The sequence below is a fragment of the Artibeus jamaicensis genome, unplaced genomic scaffold (assembly GCF_021234435.1).
Source record: "Artibeus jamaicensis isolate MK-2021 breed Jamaican fruit bat unplaced genomic scaffold, CSHL_Jam_final contig_935, whole genome shotgun sequence".
Classification (NCBI taxonomy): Eukaryota; Metazoa; Chordata; class Mammalia; order Chiroptera; family Phyllostomidae; genus Artibeus; species Artibeus jamaicensis.
Window position 1 is genome coordinate 1,931,924 of NW_026522016.1, and position 14,142 is coordinate 1,946,065.

At 35.9% G+C, this 14,142-nt stretch overlaps 1 protein-coding gene across 1 annotated transcript in view; it reads left to right on the top strand.

The window, feature by feature from the left end:
- LRP1B (LDL receptor related protein 1B) overlaps window positions 1–14,142 on the top strand; it is a 1,762,610-nt gene that overhangs the window by 1,618,107 nt on the left and 130,361 nt on the right. The window contains exons 69-70 of the mRNA XM_053655128.1: window positions 6,063–6,169; window positions 13,735–13,864. Coding sequence (XP_053511103.1) covers window positions 6,063–6,169; window positions 13,735–13,864 — 237 coding nt within the window. The remainder of the gene's footprint in view (window positions 1–6,062; window positions 6,170–13,734; window positions 13,865–14,142) is intronic.

Genomic DNA, 14,142 nt, shown 5'->3' on the forward strand with positions numbered 1-14,142 from the left:
ATGTTTGTTTCACACATCAATGTTTTTTGCTCACTCTTTCTCCTTCCCTTTACTTGTCTCTAAAATAAATAAATACAATATTTAAAAGCCAGTCTTTGATTAAGAAAACAAAGAGAAGCAATACTGCCTCATACTTGTCACTATGAAAACTTCATGGCAAGAAAAACAAGGGAAATGGCTGTATTTTCAAGCATTGCAATATAAAATACCCAACTATGCATGATTCTCATTTAGGTCCTTTTCCTTTTGAGCTTGTAGCCTCAGATAAGTAATATTGATGAATTTTCAGAAAAGAGATGACAATGAACAGCAATGAGGCATATTAGAGTTGTGACATGGAAGGAAGGAAAGCATACACAAGACAAGCACCAGAGTTCGCAACATGTGAAATATGTAAGAATATGTGATAGGAGAATCAAAAACAGATGTAGTTAAAAAGATGGTGTCTGAAGATACCATCTAGAATAGGCCAGAAGCAATGAGAAGTTTTATATATTGAAAATGGCAGCAGTTCTACAGAGACAAAAGCTGAGACTATGAAGAATGAAAAAATAATACAGTATCTATGGGGAGCACTGAGGGACTAGTGACATAGAAATCAGACTTCAAAAAATACTGTTGCTATATTTTTTAAATATATTTTATTGATTATGCCATTACAGTTGTTCTATTCCCCCCTTATTCCCTCCACCCTGCACACCCCTCCCCCACCATTCCCCCCTTTAGTTTATAACCACATGTCTCAAGTTCTTTAGATTCTATATTTCCCCTACTATTTTTGCCCTCCCCCTATCTATTTTCTACCTACCATCTATGCTACTTATTTTCTGTACCTTCTCCCCCCTTCTCCTTCTTCCACTCCCCTGTTGCTAATCTTCCACGTGATCTTCATTTCTATGTTTCTGCTCCTGATCTAGCTGTCCTCTTAGTTTGCTTTTGTTTTAGGTGTGGTTCTTAACAACTGTGAGTTTGCTGTTCTTTCACTGTTCATCTCTTTTATCTTCTTTTTCTTAGGTAAGTCCCTTTAACATTTTATATAATAAGGGCTTGCTGATGATGAACTCCTTGAATTTGATCTTATCTAAGAAGTACTTTATCTGTCCTTCCATTTTAAATGAAAGCTTTGCTGGATAGAGCAATCTTGGATGTAGGTCTTTGAATTTCATGACTTGGAATACTTCTTTCCAGCCCCTTCTTGCCTGTGAAGTCTCTTTTGAGAAATCTGCTGACAGTCTGATGGGAACTCCTTTGTAGGTGACTGTCCCCTTATCTCTTGCTGCTTCTAGGATCCTCTCCTGCATTTTAATCTTGGCTAATGTAACGATGATGTACCTTGGTGTGTTCCTTCTTGAGTCCAACTTCTTTGGGACTCTCTGAGCTTCCTGGATTTCCTGGAAGTCTATTTCCTTTGCCAGATTGGCGAAGTTCTCCTTTATTATTTGTTCAAATAAGGTTTCCACTCATGGCTGTTCCTCTTCCCCTTCTGGTACCCCTGTAATTCAGATGTTGGAGCATTTAAAGATGTCCCGGAGGTTCCTAAGCCTCTCCTCATTTTTTTGAATTCTTTTTTTTCATTCTTTTCTGTTTGGTCATTTTTTTCTTCCTTCTGGTCCACTCTCTTGATTTGAGTCCCAGTTTCCTTTCCATTACTATTGGTTTCCTGTGCATTTGCCTTTATTTCAATTACTTTAGCCTTCATATGTTCCTCTAATTTGTGACTAAAATCAACCAGTTGTGTGAGCATCCTGATCACCAGTGTTTTGAACTGTGCATCTGAGAGTTTGGCTATTTCTTCATCGCTTAGAGTTATTGGCTCTGGGGCTTTGAGCTGTTCTTCTTGAGCTGTAATGTTTTGCTCTGTTTGTACCTGTTAGGTATGAGGAGCAGAGCCTTAAGTGTTCACCAGGGCGGGACCACCCAGGTTGCTGGTTTGTGATGCTCTACGTGGGGGCGGGGTCAGAGAGGGACAATAGTGGTCCCCTATGCTGCTTCCCACCGATGGGGCCTGTGCAGTCTGTCTCAGTCTCACTGCCACTCCTTCACTGGTTATCTGTACGTGAATGTGTGACCACTGTCAGCCCTCAGTGGGTCCGCCTGCTGCTACTCCACACCTGGGATCCACCCATAGCTGCCGGTGCACCTGGGTTGCGTGCCTGGGTCAGTCTGGTGGATCTTTCCTGCCCAACCCCGCTCTGCTTCTGGCTCTACTCCTCTTACCGGTTTGGCTGAAGGGTTCATTGTTGTCAGACTTCTATATAGTTCAATTTTCTGTGGTTTGGCTGCATTTTTGTTGCTAAAACTTTGTTGTTTTAAACTTGGTTGTGAGAGAAGGCAGAGTGTTTGCACCCAGGGCTCCATCTTGGCGGAAATCTACCGTTGCTATATTAAAATGTCATCAAATATTTCCAATTTTGTGTAATCCACTGACACTATTATAATTATATATGCATGACTGCAATAAAACTGCTATAATTGTACACTTTTTGTTACTGTAATATATATTTTGATTAATTACTGTATATTTTTATTATTACTATATATCACATAATTAAGCATATAGTAATTACACAACAACATACTCAAAAGGAAAGTGGTATATATTATCTCTTATAAATAGATTAGCCAATAATATGCATTTGACACATTTGATAGTAATTGTAAGCTAATATTAAGTACTGAAACATAGTTAACAGAAATAGTAAATCAGATTTACACTTTAAAAAAGAAAGCAATTTTTTAACATAACCATATTCTATCACTCAACACTTACTTGTGTTCTATTGCCTCATTTATTTATGACATTTATATTAAATTCTTATTTAAGTATCTGGAGTGACTCTAGGGAGTAGAGCTATGTCCCAAAGCCTAGCACAGTGTCTGACACCTGTTTATAATATTAGTAATGTATTTTAAAGTCACTTTTGGACTTCTTTGTTTATGTATTAGATTTAATGAATTTACTTTTTAAAATTTTGTTGGAAATACTCCAAACATGTATGTGAGATGAGTTTAAATGGTAGAGGAGCTATTAACTGCCAACTATGTTTTAAATTTAATATGGCTTCTTCTTTTTTATATTTGCTTAAGATAATTGTTCCATTGTTATTTCATCATCATTAGCTGATCATTTCCCTTTTTAGGTTTACAGCAGGGACACTTTACTTCAGCAACAAATTCTGCTCTTAAAAACAAGGATGTTTTATTGTTATTAAAGATATTTCATAATCTAGATCAAAGGTTTGGAAATATTTGAGAAAAATCAATATCTATACTATTTTTATCAGAAAAAAGCATATAGTATATTGTATATAGCATGTATTCCTTCTAGGTAATTGATGTATAAAATTTTTTTCATATATTTGTATTATTAGGAAATAACATATCAATAGATGTAAACATACCAAATGATTTGATCAAGTAGATTAAGGTTTATATAGGAGGAATATGTCTGTCTTATTTGAATTTCTAGTACTTTCACACTAAATTTATATCAGAGGATTATTTGTACAGCTTGTCAGTTATACTAATTGTATTCTAAAAATTCTTCTCAGATGCTTATACCCACACTCCTCTAATTTTTAACTTATTTCCATGGATTTATGATAATATCCTCAGTAGAGAAATTGGAGTCTATAAACCTTTCAGCTCTACCACTAACGAATATAGCTTTGAAAGTCACTTTTTCTTCTGAATTTAGTTTCTTCAATCTTGTGCAAGATGGCTTTCGAAGCTCTTTTTAATTGAGGCTGTATGTTTTTGCATCCTTGGTATCAAAGTGAATGGCCAGTCCATGTGAGGGAGGATAAAATATCATCATGTGGGGAGATAAGGAGAGGAAAAGGTCCTTTATTATTAATATTAAGTGAAATAGATACTGCTAGCCAGGTGCCTTAAACAAGTAATTTGAATTCTCAGGGATTTCATGTTAATCTCTGTAATATGTAAGAACTTACTACTTCCTCAGTAATATGGGAAACAATAATATGGCCTAGTGAATAATATAGGCTCTGATATCATGTCTTCTATATTCAAATGCAGCAATAGCTCTCTGCATACTTGGTGATTTGGATTAATTTTCTTATCCTTTCTGTGCCTCAATTTACTCATCCAAAAAGGGTCCTATAATAACACTACCTTATGAGGTAGTTAACATTGATGAGTTAATTCAAGTAGTACTTTGCACTAACTTCACCTAGTGCCTAACAACAAATAAGCAATCAGTAATTGGTAGTAATTATTATTGTTAGAGTTAGTAATATTAGTACTAATAAAAATACTTCTTATGATAAAAGGATAATATATATAAACATAAGATGAAAATAAAAACATTTGCACCATAGGGGAACCAGAAAGAAAAGGGAGAGAGCAAGGGATTGAGGACCTATTTGAAGAAGTAACAACTAAAAGCGTTCCTAACCTGTTGAAGGAAAAAACAAAGTCCAGAAAGCACAGAGAGTTCATCCAAACAAGATGAACCCAGAGAGGCCTGCACCAAAACACAGCATAATTAAAATGCCAAACGTACCGAGATTTAACAGAGATTACCTCTGGGGAGGTGGATTACTTGCTCTCAGAGCTTCCGGTGAAGCTGAAGGGACAGAGGGCTCTGTCCATTTTATTCCTTATGAATCATGTGAAAATAAATATCTTAACATGTGCATGTGTTAGTTTCATAATAAAAGAAAATAAGTTAATAAAAAATTAAAATAAAAAGAAAACAAACAAAAAAGAAACTCCTATTTTTATACTCACAGGAGTATTGAGTCGTGAAGGGAATGCTCCAGTTAGTGGCTTTTTTTCCCCATTCTGTGAAGTACTAGTTTGTCTTAATATAAAATCTGAAGTTCACGTTTTAAAATAAAGTCCCAGAGCAGAACAAAATGCTCTGATACCTATTCTGCTTGCCACAGTTCCCCCAGTATTTTCCAGAGGCATCTTTATATAGAAGTATAGGAGCCTTCATGATGCCAAACACTATAGCTTGAAATCGAGTTTTGTGCAGAACAATATTTAAGTGAAGGCTGAGTTATTCAATCTTCATGGAGGAACTTAGGCTTCAAATAGATGCTCCTTAAAAGTAATTTCTGTTACCTGTTCCTACTTCACCCAAGTAAGAATATTGTGTGTAAGAGCATAAATACAGTTAAGCCATAGAGAAAATGTCTTTCATCACGCCAGATACCAGTTTGGTTTAGAAAGCAAAAATTAACAAAAAAATATTTCCAGTGGTCACAGAGATTACTTGCAGGAACAAATTTCTGAAATCTATTTTATTGTCCAGATGAGCTGTATTCCACTCGGTAGTGAAGCCAAATAGCAAGTCATAATCTGGTTTATGTTTTATGTGGAATGTGTCAAAACATAGTTAATCCACAACTGGCAAATTATCTAAAATGAAAGCTAAATTACATAGTGAATAAGTAAGCAATTGTATGTAAAGAAAGTTTTCCAAAAAAGAAAAAAAAGAAACTCCTTCTGCCTCTTCTACCTGTATCCACCGAGTCATGTCCAATAATACCCTCATGCATGCATCTTGTTCTATGAACTCTGGAGTTTTGGGGGACAAAAATTGAAGAATTAGAAAGTAATTTTAACACATAATTAAAAGTCAGGACTCACTCCAAATGCTAGACTCACTCCTCAGGTAGCAAACAGCCCAGTGGTACAGGGAGTCACAGGATGTCTTCCTTAAAGTAAATGCATAGAATGACTTAGAATTCCAACAACTGAAAATGATCAATTTTGTATTATAATATATAGATTTTTATGATTTTATGCCTTTTATTTTACTGTTGTATTTTTGTTAAACAATGGGCTGTTTACATTTTGTCTTTTTTAATTTGTTTCTATAATATCATTTTTTATTCATGACTTTAAAAATAAAATTGAAAAGTCATTATATTATGTATCATAGATGTTTCGTGAAACATTTTTTTAAAACAATTTATTAGCTCTGCTGGACTAACTGCTTTTGTTAATGCTACCTAATACTGTATGTTATATAAGTTTTAAAATGTAGTTGCATATAACAGAATAAACCTATGCTATTTTTCTGTCCCCAGAGCCACAGACCTGCACATTGAAAGATTTTCTTTGTGGCAATGGGGACTGCGTTTCTTCCAGGTTTTGGTGTGATGGAGATTTTGACTGTGCAGATGGCTCTGATGAGGTAGGCAACCTTGAATCATCAAACAAAAAATAAAGAATTTCTTTAAAATCACATTTATAATTAACATTGTTTAACCCAATGTGTGTGACAAGGACAGCTCTAAAATGCATTGCTCCTGACACATTGAGATGAGTATTCTGTCTAAGGTCTGTGCTGCCCACACCCCGCACAGGGACTAGCTCTTGTGCTACCACTGACAGTTAATTTTATAGTCTGCTCTACAAGTGGTGAATGGCTGGGTGGGGAATAGGATGTTTGGAAACCCTGTTCTCTATCGTTGATGCCCTTGCCATCTGTGAATACATTCATAAATTTGCTGCAGTATTCATAGGCAAGACTAATATTTTATGCATTTTTAAAAGCTTCTTCTCCCCAGTCTCTTTCTTCAATTGATAAAGTATCAAAGACGTCGATGTGGGTCATCAATTTTCATGAAACCACAGGTTCAGCTTTGCTTAGATGATGAATCACAATCCATTTATAATAAGGCCCGTGCACACACAGCTTAAGTGAAAAAGTTTAGAATTTCTCTGGATAATTCTGTAAACTTAGACTGTGTTACCATTTATAATACTTCACACAATTCATTATTTATTAATCTATGTATTTCTATTTCAGCTATTAATTACTCTGTGATGATTTTAAAAATAATACATGATGTGTGGTGATATATCTTCTCAATCAACTTAAAATGACCTAAAGCCTCATTTTTAAATATCAAGGAGAAATATACCAATAGTTAATAGGCACTTCTCGTGATTTTTTCTTTTAATGTTATATTCCACGTTAGTATCAGGAGCACAGCACTTGTGCAGTCAAATACAGCTGCAGATGAAGGAAAAAGTTGGTCTTAGGACCAAACAGTGACTCCCTGGAGCTCTGCTGCTTTGGGTGACATGTGGATGTACTTACTCCTCGTGAAGGGCCTCCCACTGGGCGTGGCTTGGCCAGACAGTCTTCCTTGTGCTCTAGAGTTTTCTGCATTTCAGGTCCAACTTCCTGAGGTATCCACTGAGTTCCTGCCTTTTTGGCAGAGCAGTACTGCAAGTCTTTACTATTCACAAAACCCATACAGTTCTTCCCAGCCTTCAGCAGTTCTCATCAGGACTACACAAATCTGTATTATCTCACTGGCTTTAATAAGCCCCTTAATCACATTTAGGTGCCTAAATTTAGAAACAAATGGCTGTAACTTCTCACTTTGAAGGCAGAAAACCTAAACCTCTCGGTTACAAAGTTTTCTCAGAAGAAGTTGAAAAATGCTATTTCTATTTATAGACTATTCAATAACACAAATCAAAGCAAAAGAAAGTAAAAGGATTAGTGGACACAGACAACAGTGTGGTGATGGTCAGAGGGAAGGGGGCTGGGTGGAGGTGGGCAAATGGGATTGGGAAATGGGAACACGTACAATAGTGTCAGCAACTGAAATAACATTTTAAAAATCTATGTGGGAGTTAAATTCTTACATTCCTCAGCTACATGCTTACTTAGGATCTGTTTATTCAAAACTTATATTAAATTGTCAGGAAAACACATTTCACATAAACTCATTCATACCATGAAAATGTTTTGTTTTACTTTTCTTTTTTTAGATATATTTTATTGATTATACCATTACAGTTGTCCTATTCCCCCCCTTCATTCCCCTCCACCCTACACACCCCCTCTCCCACCATCCCCCCCTTTAGATTCTATATTTTCCATACTACTCTTGCCCTCACCCCTATCTATTTTCTACCTACCGTTTATGCTACTTGTTCTCTGTACTTATTTTCCACAAGCCTATTTAATCTGTGTAACATCAAGAGAAGGGAATAGATTGCTTAAGGCTTATGATTTAATCTTGCATATTATTCATTAGATATCCAAGATACATGTACAGGACCTTCTTTTTTTCAAAATCTTGTTCATTTTAAAGTAGATATTCTTATTAACATCATTTCTCTCATGCCATAAGTTACTGGACATTGTTCTTTGATGGTTCAATATGTCCATTAGCTACATATTTTCATGATAATGCCACAAGGTAATCAAATTAACTCTTTTAAGGGTGGCCTTTCTCTACATTTAAAGACATTTAGTTCAGTCTATTTGTAAAAGAGGTGGCTAATATTTAGGCAATAAATTTGTATCTTAAAGTCTAACATGACATGTTGTATTGATAGAAAAAACAAACAAAAAAGGTGAACTGAACAAATGTTTAAAAACAGAAATACATATACAATATTTTATATTAGGAACAAAAAAATGTGAACATAAATTTTGTATGAATGTGAACTAATAGTAGTCTGTTAATAACTAGCTAAAACAATAAGAAACTAAAAACTTGAATCAATATAATTGTATATCAAATTTGTGCCATATACAGAGAAAAATTTATTAAAGTAACTTTAAAATATAGTAGTTGGCCACTTCATTGATTATAATATATTGTAAGAACATAAAGAAATGTGAAGGAATCCTAACCTGTATATATAGACTTGTTTTGGATAATAATATTGATTTTATTATTTGACATTCACATGCCTTGAGAGTAAGATAATTCAAATGCTTATTATTGTAATATTATTAGCACTCAACTTTTTAATAAAAAGAAAAGAGATATAAATGTAGAAACAAAGAGTATAAATAAAAACTCTATAATATTAAACTCAAAAATATCATAATGAGATCTGATTTTTCTTTCTTAAAATATGCAATACTTAGTTCTGCTACAGAAAAATCCTAAAATTAATGACATCCCTACATCAAAGATTATTTCTAGCATTCACATAGTGGCATCTTAATACTATTTTCTAATTAAATGAAACAAAAGTCCTTTGAAAAATGTCTAATTCCAGGTCTAAGAAAAAAAATTGACAAAATGAGCTACTAACAGCTTATCAAGCCAAACAAGATGATTAGTATAGTGTTCAGTGTGTAGAGGAGCAAATTTGAAGAAGTTTGTACTGATGAAAGAAACAATTTGAACATCATAGAGAAAAATCACTACAATGGATTGAAATGCAGTAAATATGTAGAAATATATGTTTAAAATAGTACCTAGAAATAATAAAGAGCTTATTTTTCATTTTGGAGGTTGTTAAGATATCAACATTCTTAGTATTTAATCAGCCAAATTTAGAATGTGGGACACTATATAGAACTAATAACCAAGTTTATTCAAGTAGTAAATGACATATAAAAATTAAGAGAATGAGAAATAGTTCTATATTAAAAAAAACTCAAACCAAATTCAATGAGCAGACCTCTTTTACATCCTTATTTTACTGAACAATAATTTATAGAGTTAAGAAAATGAGGACATTTGGGGTATCGATTGAGAATAACTTTATATTAAGGAATTTTTGTTAATTTTGTGATATTAATTTTCTGATACAATTGTTATTAATATAGTTCAGAAGGTAAATACATAGGCAGAGGATGTATGAAGCATGAAATATTGGTAAGGTTAAACATGCATAATTGGGTACATGGAGTATTATTCTAGTCTCTACTTTCTGTGTATTTTTAAATGTCTAAAATAATTAAAGTATGTATACCCTATAGGTATATAGAGTATATACATTATACCCTAATGTATCTATACACACATACACAACTGTAATTTGTTATAGATCAAAATCTTCTAATGATAACATGTCTAAAAGTACCACCTGCTGTGCTATCAATACAGATACATGTGGGCCATTGGTTAGTGAGCTATTCTATTTCACTTAAATTTGCGTTATTGCTGAGACAACCTTTCATTAATTCTAAAACCATATGCTAAGCAGTTATAATCATGGCATGGTAATAAATACTTGGTACCCATCAGACATGATCTGTATTCATAAAAATCAGACATGATCCCTGTCCCAGTGAAGCTTAATTACATAAGATTTTCATTTATATTCCTTATTTTCTGTATTTGCTACTTTATTCACTCATTAATTTATTTGTTCATTAGTTTTTATTCAGTGCTTACTATTCCCAGGCAGAACCCTGAGTGTGAGGAGTATAGCAGTGAATAGTACATATAAAATCCTTTTCTCATGACTATTTCTCCAATATTTTGACACCATTCACTTGTTACATAGCTTACTCCTTGGATACAAAAAAAATTCTAATTATCCTTGCACATTAAAAGCTTTTTCTCAGGTAGTTTCATTTCTATTTAAACTTTCCGTGTGAAGTCTTTCTTTAAAAACCTTAGGAATGCATGTGTTTCAAACAATCTCCATTTATTTTGACAGGCAATGTATTTTATTGTAATTGTTGGTTTAGGTGCTAATCTTTCCTATTAGTAAATGAGCTTATTAAATACAGAGAGTAAATGTTATTTCTCTTTGTAGTCTTATTTAAGAAACACTCTGGGAAAAATTAAACCCTCAGTACTTGGGGGAAATGATGGAGGAAGAAAATAAATTATATAGCGGGAAGTCTATTAAACATTCATCAACAAAAAGAAAATTATAGGAATTTAGAAAGGAAATTCTTCATCCTTATATAAGGGTAAAACTAGGAAGAAGCCGAAAGTAATAGTTCAAGATGTTTCAGTACCTGAGAGTTTCACAAGCTGTGAGGCTATTGTAGCTATTGTGGGAGGAACAGACAAATACATTTTGTCAAAAACAGAAATTCCTTAATGGTGGAGCAAAAATAGTCCCAGCAAGATATTTCATTGTTATATCCATTTCAGTAAAGATGGTCAGATCCCAAGGAAGGTTAAATTTCTAGTGGACACCTTTCATTGATCACAAATAAGGAATTTGAATATCCCTAAAGCTATAGATGCTATCTTGTTTGACTTCCAAAACAAATCTATAAGTGAGCAAGCACAAGTGACAAGCGTGACAGTTCCTTTCACAGTTAACTTTATGAACAATTGTTGAAAGATAAGATTATGAACAGGAAGGCAAACTGTAAAAGGACAGGTCCAGGAGACAAGAGATGGGAAGAAGGATAAAGAGGGAATCTTAGGGAAGATAATGCTGTTGCAAAACATTTGCATTAAGTTTCTTGTTTGTTTCATGAACCATCCTTCCACCCCACTCCCAATGACCTGGATGCGCTTCTTAGAAATCATTGATTAAATTTTTTACTCTATAATCTTTATTCTACCACACAATTATTTTTTTTATTGAACTTAGAGAGGAGAGAGAGAGAGATTTGTTGTTTGACAGTTTCTTGCATCCATAGTTTGTTTCTTGTATGTGCCCTGACTGGAGATTGAACCTGCAACTATGGCATATCAAGATAATGCTTTAGCCAACTGAACTACCCAGTAGGGAGAATCCCTTACAATTATTAAAATTATATTACCACTGTAGGGTCCAGTGGCACAGCCTCTCCTTATCACCCAAGTGGGGTACTCGAGGTTCACTCTTTGTATGGGCTAAGTACACACTCCTCTTGTAGTTGAGCCTTGGTTGTTGGCAGATCAATGGGAGAGATTTACCCAGATCAGTTAGCTACAAAGACTGCCTGTGACTACTGACCACCAACCTCTGCCCTCTGTGGAGGGTTGCTGTGCAGGGCAGGTGGTGGTGCTCCAATGTGGTCTGTAGCTGTCCATTGGGTGAGTTGGCCCTGGGGTGTCCTGGGTGGTGCAGGCCAAGGACAGCCCCCAACTTTCTTTTGCCTGGGGCACCTTGCCTAAACTGTAAAGTGATCCGATATGGCTGCAGCTTGTGCTGGGCTTGGAAATTTCCCAGGTTAAGCCAAGCTGTGACTCTAATTTTGTTGCTGATTGGGATCACTGAGGCCAGCTGTTCTTTGTTTGCTAGGATTTAGGAGCCAAGACCAGCCATTCATATGGAAAAGCAGGTTGGGTGGGGTAGAGCTTCTGTGGCTCTCTCAGGTGGGGCACACGGTATTAACCATGTTAATGGAGTATCATTTATGGCACCAGCCTACCAGCTCTGTGGCACAGAGGAATCAGCAAAGGGATAATGGCTTCTGCTTGCTCCAATGCCGGACACTTCCTTCTCTCCCTGTATACCACTGGTGCCGTTCAAGCTGCTAACTCTGTGCTTGAGTCCAGAGGGAGCAAGTCTGAGTAGTTGAGTCTCTGTGTGGTCTCCCCAAGAGGAATGTCTCAGAGGTACAGCAGCCTCCTCCACTGACTCAAACTCTGCTGGTGTTCACAGATCGTTGTGTGTGTGGGGAGGGGACTTTGTGTGTAAGTCCCTCAGTCCACTGCAGATGAAAATAAACTACCAAGACATGATCTGGTTGGGGAGGAAAGGTGGTCAATCTCTCAAAGGAGAATGACCAAGAACCCTTTCCTCAATAGCTTTTATTAGGTACTTAACACACAAGAATACAGGTAAAGCTCATCAATGAATGTCAGAGGGCAAGGACCAAACAATAGATAACATTTCAAAGCGATCTGAGGGCTTAATCTGAGTCAGTGTCTGTCAGGTAAGGGGGTTGCAAAAACTTTGGGAGACATACTCATTTCCTGCTTGGACCCTTACCATATGAATGAAACCACTCTTAGCAAAGCAGGCTTCATAGGACTTTAGGAACTCTCTCTTATGCCCATTCACCCCAGAGCCCTGTCTAGCTGGCAAAGGGCTGCACCACCCTCCCCTTCATAGGTTTTTAGGCTTAAGTGGATTAGAGCCAGAAAGTGCTTCTCCCAGATGGAAATGGGGACTCAGGCTATGTCAGAATAGCTGGGGAGCAAGGGTCCATAACTCCCTCTTTGCTGCAGCCCCCCGAGTCCTTCCTCGAGGGCCTCCCAAGTGATCATGTCTGGCTTAGGTTGCCCCTCCCGAGGGGTCTTACCCATCATTGACTAACCAACCAAGCATTGGGGGCCAGAGATGGATGAAGCAGAAGCAGTGTTCCTGTCAGGGAGATAAGCTTTGTCTCCTTAGTGGCTCAGAGTCCGAAGGCTGCTCACTCAGCCTTATTCATGGAGGTCAGTTACAACTCCTGAAACCAGGCAGAGAGGTTCCCAACAGTTGTGGGGACTTATCTTCCCTGTACTGGAGTCCTGGGTTGGGAAAGCCTGGTGTGGGTCTGGGACTCCTAGTCCTCCTGAATTTTTATCCACATAGAAGTGGGGCCAGCCTGTTCAGTATCTGCACCCTTCCTACCAGTCTGGAAAGATGTGGTTTCTTTAATTCTGTGGTTGTTAGACTTACATTCAGCTCGATTTCTGACATTTCTGAGTAATGGTTGTTCTATAATTTAGTGGTAAATTTGATGTGGATGTGTGAGAGCTGAGCCATGCCTGCCTACATTGGCATGTTGACCAGAAGCTCCCCCATAACTGTCTATTAAAGAATGATCCACTCAGCAATTTAATTAGTATGATGAAGCCTTGGCATTTATGTTTTTTTCCACTTCTCAGTTTTATTATTACAGAGACAAATGAAAGTGGAAAATGGTTATAACTATGTTATGTAGTACTGGGTTTACACATAATCATCTGAGCTGAGCTGCTTAGATGTGGCAGGCTTGGTTTCTATAAGTCTAGGTTTCTATGTGTAAGGTCTTAGTTGTCATTAGACAGTATATTTGTCTAATAACTTAATTTTAATTACATCTGGGTTGATTTTTTTTTACAGAGAAATTGTGAAACAAGCTGTTCCAGAGATCAGTTCCAATGTTCCAATGGTCAGTGTATATCTGCAAAATGGAAATGTGATGGTCATGAAGACTGTAAATATGGAGAAGATGAGAAAAACTGTGAATCAGGTAAATGGTTGAGGTGATATTAAATTTAGCTGATATTTCAACTTCGTAGAATTTAACTTTGAGCAATGATATTTAAATAACTAAAAATTACAAAATTTATGCATAGATTTGTTCTTTTGAAATAATATGAAATATCTGAACATAGATTAATTGGTGTGCCTTTATATGTTTTGAAAGTGTTTTAGCAGGTAAGATTGTTTCTATGTTCAAGTTGAAATATTACTTTCCAGAATATTATTTTATAGGTTGTTTATTACCTTTCCACACCATTTGATGTT